Raw genomic sequence first — 5,679 nt, 5'->3', positions numbered from 1 at the left:
TAGCTATAGCACAGGTAAGACACCCACGCTATTAGACTAGCCACAATGGATAGTAACATAGAGTAGTAACATGCCCATGTTACTACTCTATGTTACTACCTCTATAGTGGGGAGTAACATATGTGTGGTAACATGCAACACTTTATTTATTATGCTATAGACTCATCGTGCCTTGAGATGTGTGATGTTACTCATACTAGTAGTAACTAGCTATGTTACTACATGTCTCTCTTTCTTCATTTATTGCTTGCCACATCATCTATTTTATCTAGATATGTGTGATGTTACTATCTATGTTACTCCCATGGTGGGTAGTTTTACTAAGCATGTCCATTATTGCACTATCCACCCCCGCCCGATCCACTCCCACCCCACCACTCTCTCTCTCTCTCATCCCTAAAATAACTCTCTCACAAACTCACCTATTCCTCGGTCCACCCCACCCCGGCTCCTCTCCCCACGATCTCCTCGCCGCCGCCACCACCCACGCCGGCCGGTTTCGGCGAGCACCGGCCGCGCGCAACACTCCCCCAAGCTCCCACCTTCCTCCGCTCCGATCCCCATGGAAGCCACCGCCGCCGCCTCCCTCGCGCGGACCCTCGCCTCCTCGCCGCTCCCCTGCGGCTCCCGCCGTAGCCATGTGCGCGTGGCCGTGGCGCCGGAGCAGCGGAGGAGGGTTAGGACGGTGCTTGGTGAGTGATCCGTCGTCGCCGCTGGCTTTCCTCCTCCCCTCTCCTCTGCCGCCGCCGTTGGCTTTCTTTCCTGCGAGCGGGGATCATCCGTGATCCGTCCGGGGCTCGCTCCCCACCTCCTTCGTGTGTACGTGCTCGACCCCCTCACCTCAATCGTCGATTGCTTGCTGCTCCCGCGTTCTGTTGGGTGCTTTGCGGGTTGTTTCGTGCTTGGGGCCAATGGTATGCAGGATTCATGCTCGGACATGGCCTAGTAGATATCTAGTTCCTGGTGTTCAGGTCTCATGGCTTAACGGCCTCCCCCTAAGCCTAGTTGGATTTGTTTCAGGTGCTGCGTTGATTAGGTCCTGGATGATTGGGTTGGGTATTGACCTCTGTCTGTATGTAGCAACAGATCCAGGAGAAGTTTTCTGTCGGATTAGTTTACAGTGAATTTTCAGATGACCGAGTTTAAGATTGAGAATTTGGTCAAAGCTTTAATCCTAGGGGAATGTCTGTCGTACCATTTTCTTCAGTTCTTATCTTCTTCTTGTCTACCATTTAAGGAAACCATGTTTTTTTACATACATAACGCAGCAGAAGAGTATTAAGCAGGAAACTGTTCAGATCTACAAAAGAGGCTAGGAGAAAATCTAATAAAAATAAAAGGAAGAACAAATCAAAGCAGGGAACTAGACAGTCACTACGCAGACGTAAGGCACCAGTCAAAATCTCAGAATCTTTCTAGGCCACTTCAGATTCTCACCTCCTCCTTCAATTCAAAATTCAGAAATTATAATTCCTCTGTTTTTATTTGCCCACAAAAATTGCAGCCAATTCAAAATGCACACACTATCATCTTAATGGAACTATTCAGTGCCTTCTTCACCTGGTTGACCATCTATCCTTTGCCCTCGTCATTTATGTAACATCCAGTGTGTTTTGTTTACGCTTGTCTGACATGCCATTGCTCGCTAAACTGAATGTGGGTGGGAGCAGCGTCAATAAACTAAGTCTAGCATGCCATTGCTCTTATCATCATAGCACTGAACTGTGTTGTTGAATTGGATTGTGTAGATTCATTTATGTATGTTTATCCACCATGAACGAACAAACTCTAGGGGCAAATTTATCCTTTTTACCTTTTATTTCTTAATATATGCATTAAACCATGCCTCTTATGATTTTGGCTTCTCAAGTATATTTTTATTGTTTGTGCGTCGTGCATCTACACTTGGTGTGACTGCTATGTACATCATCCCAAGCATGCTGTAGTTTAGCATGGATTGATGATCTCGTATTGGAGAGTTCAAGGGCACATAGGCAGTGTGCTTGTATATCTAATCTGAGCAGTTGATTTCACCTGTAGTGCTTCTACTTGAAATGTGATGATCCACATGCTAACTGTTTGCTCTTTATGGTATTCTTGGATTTTGCCCTGTTTCCGGTTAAGATAATATGTTAAATGCAGCCTTTTCAGATCACCGAAGACTTCTCGACAAGTTGGTGTTGTATGGCCTGGTTGAGCTCAAGGTTAACGGAGACGGTGATGTCTACTACACAACCTTTTTCTTGTAGACGTTGTTGGGCCTCTAAGTGCACAGGTTTGTAGGACAGTAGCAAATTTTTCTCAAGTGGATGACCTAAGGTTTATCAATCTGTGGGAGGCGTAGGATGAAGATGATTTCTCTCAAGCAACCCTGCAACCAAATAACAAAGAGTCTCTTATGTCCCCAACACACCCAATACAATGGTAAATTTTATAGGTGCACTAGTTCGGCGAAGAGATGGTGATAATGTGCAATATGGATGGTAGATATAGGTTTTTGTAATCTGAAAATATAAAAACAGCAAGATAACTAATGATAAAAGTGAGCACAAACGGTATTGCAATGCTTCAAAACAAGGTCTAGGGTTCATACTTTCACTAGTGCAAGTTCTCTCAACAATAATAACATAACTGGATCATATAACTATCCCTCACAACAAAGAGTCACTCCAAAGTCACTAATAGTGGAGAATAAACGAAGAAATTATTGTACGGTACGAAACCACCTCAAAGTTATCCTTTCTGGTCGATCTTTTCAAGAGTCCGTAGTAAAATAACATAAAGCTATTCTTTCCGTTCAATCTATCCTAGAGTTCGTACTAGAATAACACCTTAAGAAACAAATCAATCAAAACCCTAATGTCACCTAGATACTCCAATGTCACCTCAAGTATCTGTGGGTATGATTATACGATATGCATCACACAATCTTAGATTCATCTATTCAACCAACACAAAGAACTTCAAAGAGTGCCCCAAAGTTTCTACGGGAGACTCAAGACGAAAACGTGTGCCAACCCCTATGCGTAAGTTCACAAGGTCACTGAACCCGCAAGTTGATCACCAAAACATACATCAAGTAGATCACGTGAATATCCCATTGTCACCACAGATAAGCACATGCAAGACATACATAAAGTGTTCTCAAATCCTTAAAGACTCAATCCGATAAGATAACTTCAAAGGGAAAACTCAATCCATTATAAGAGAGTAGAGGGGGAGAAACATCATAAGATCCAACTATAATAGCAAAGCTCGCGATACATCAAGATCGTGCCAAATCAAGAACACGAGAGAGAGAGATCAAACACATAGTTTCTGGTACATACCCTCAGCCCCGAGGGTGAACTACTCCCTTCTCGTCGTGGAGAGCGCCGGGGTGGTGAAGATGGCCACCGGTGAGGGAGCCCCCCTCCGACAGGGTGCCGGAACAGGGTCCCGATTGGTTTTTTGGTGGCTACGGAGGCTTGCGGTGGCGGAACTCCCGATCTAGGTTATTTTCTGGAGGTTTCTGTATATATAAGAGGTTTTGGCGTCGGGAACAAGTCAGAGGGGTCTCCGAGGCAGCCACGAGGTAGGGGGCGCGCCCAGGGGGTAGGGCGCGCCCCCACCCTCGTGGGTGCCTCGGGACTCTTCTGGCCCATCTCCAATACTCCGTGGGCTTCTTCTGGTCCAAAAACAATCTCCGTGAAATTTCAGGTTAATTGGACTCCGTTTGGTTTTCCTTTTCTGCGATACTCAAAAAACAAGGAAAAAACAGAAACTGGCACTGGGCTCTAGGTTAATAGGGTAGTCCCAAAAATCATATAAAATAGCATATAAATGCATATAAAACATCCTAGATGGATAATATAATAGCATGGAACAATAAAAAATTATAGATACGTTGGAGACGTATCAGACGGCAATTGGCAGGTCTATCTACCGGATTCAGTTTTCTGTTTACTTTTTGAGAATATATTTAGTATCATTAGTACAGACCTGCTCTACAAGTACTTATCTCTTTCTGGATCTTCCTTGTAAGCAGTTTCGGGCATTGTCTGATCAATTTTATCGAACTCGTGAACACCATAGATTTGTGCGGCAACAGGTGGTCAATCAGGTTAGTATTGTGAATTCAGGTATATCATCCCCTCTGATAGTAAATTCAGTGTTATTTTAACACTGACCCCCTTGCATAAACACCGGTGCAGCAGAGCCATATGTACAAGAAGCAGAGCGCATCAGTTCATGCTCGAGCCTTGAAGAAGGTAGCAATGTTTGGGTTTTCCTCAAGGATGTCGGTCACTATTTAAAGTATGTTAAATGCAGACAATGCTGTTGATTTATGAGAATTATTTATTTACCTAGTGGATCCCCAATTGTATATTTGTCCCTATCAATGCAAATGCTGAACCATGTTCCACTTTTAATGCTCTACATTATATTTTCATTGCCTGAAGGGGTTAGTATGCTCCTTGTCTTTTTCACTGATTGTCTTTTTCATCAACATGCACTGCATTATTTTTCTTTGTCATTCTTCTGAAGAATCTGAAGTTTCTGAACCTCTGTTGGTAATGCTGCAGGGTTCAGGTGGTGATGCTGACGGTCGTCGAGAGGTTCGTGGACTGGGCGGTGTCGTGGCTGCCGATGTACGGAGAGGCGAAGCTGCTGCTCGGCATCTACCTCTGGTACCCCAGCACATGGGTAAGCAGTCGATCAGACACCCCGAGCCCGAGAGATGATCAACATTTCAGATAGACTTGATTCGGTATGTGGCCAATTCTGAATCTGAATCTTAATGGTGTTCGGATTTTAGGGTGCGGGGCACGTGTACGATGGCTTCCTCCATCCACTGGTGGCGTGGCACGAGGCCGACATCGACCGGGGCCTGCTTGAGCTGAGGGCTAGGGCGAGGGACATGAAGGCGTCACAACTCAAGGCGGCGGCTGCCATCGGTCAAATGTGGCTCGTCGACGCTGCCCGCTGTGTTTCATCGCAGCTGCAGGCCGCGAGATCAGGTCGGGAAGGCGCCACACATTGACAAGTGAGCCAATTTTTGGATCTGACCATAACAACGTGTCTTAGTCTCTGACGTCTAGAAGTAGTGGTAAAGTTTCAATTTGCATGGCAAAAATCACTTAAGTAGGTAGCTGACACGCACAACACTGTGTTTACACTCTTATGTAAAAGATATGAATTATACACGAGTTGCCTCTACAATGAGGAACTGTGATAGTAGATACGGCAATTGTGTGATAGAATGGAATTGCTTGATTTTTTAATTTCTAATAAGTTAGTAGTAGCGTGGGAAAAAACTGCTCACTACTAGTACTTAGGATACTAGTAGCATTGGTATTATAGACACGCTACTACTATTTCGTTAGTAGTAGCGCAGGTACGAAATAGCAGTAGCGTGGGTGGCACACGTTACTACTAACAAAGTTAGTAGTAGCGCGGGTTTAACCCACGCTACTACTAACTATTAGCTGTAGCGCGATACGAGTAGCGCGGGTACCCGCGTTGCTAGTAGCCATTTTACCCGCGCTGCTAGTACCATTTTTCCTAGTAGTGTTATCTCGTCTGCTTCTCCCACAATGGCCAAAGGCACCGGTCCGTCGTCGTAGCTCAGCCACTCCGCTGTCATCAGAGGACAGCTCCAGCTGGGAGGCTACACCGCGGCGGCGGCGCAGTTCCCGG

The 5,679-nt window shown here is 45.3% G+C and overlaps 1 protein-coding gene across 4 annotated transcripts; it reads left to right on the top strand.

The window, feature by feature from the left end:
- The first annotated feature begins 380 nt into the window (after window positions 1-380).
- On the top strand, window positions 381-5,274 carry LOC109758892 (putative HVA22-like protein g). Of its 4 annotated transcripts, none has more exons than XM_040390641.2 (6): window positions 381-692; window positions 2,143-2,217; window positions 4,028-4,102; window positions 4,199-4,296; window positions 4,566-4,686; window positions 4,799-5,274. In XM_040390641.2, exons 1-6 carry the CDS (start codon window positions 639-641, stop codon window positions 5,021-5,023), a joined length of 648 nt encoding a protein of 215 aa, XP_040246575.1. In that variant the 5' UTR covers window positions 381-638; the 3' UTR covers window positions 5,024-5,274. The 4 variants fall into 4 exon arrangements, with proteins under 4 accessions (XP_040246575.1, XP_073354072.1, XP_020173343.1 ...); XM_073497971.1 differs by having other exon boundaries at window positions 405-692; window positions 2,152-2,217; XM_040390643.2 differs by having other exon boundaries at window positions 538-819.
- Window positions 5,275-5,679: the final 405 nt, after the last annotated feature.

This window comes from Aegilops tauschii, chromosome 5 (genome assembly GCF_002575655.3).
Source record: "Aegilops tauschii subsp. strangulata cultivar AL8/78 chromosome 5, Aet v6.0, whole genome shotgun sequence".
Classification (NCBI taxonomy): Eukaryota; Viridiplantae; Streptophyta; class Magnoliopsida; order Poales; family Poaceae; genus Aegilops; species Aegilops tauschii.
Note: the sequence above shows the minus strand (reverse complement) of the source record. Positions and strands in the feature narration are given on the sequence as shown.

Coding starts and splice junctions, on each gene's coding strand:
- LOC109758892 (XM_040390641.2), top strand. CDS start 639: ATGTGCGCGTGGCCGTGGCGCCGGAGCAGCGGAGGAGGGTTAGGACGG. Junction 4,297..4,565: donor GATGTCGGTCACTATTTAAA/GTATGTTAAATG, acceptor GTAATGCTGCAG/GGTTCAGGTGGTGATGCTGA. Junction 4,687..4,798: donor TCTGGTACCCCAGCACATGG/GTAAGCAGTCGA, acceptor TTCGGATTTTAG/GGTGCGGGGCACGTGTACGA.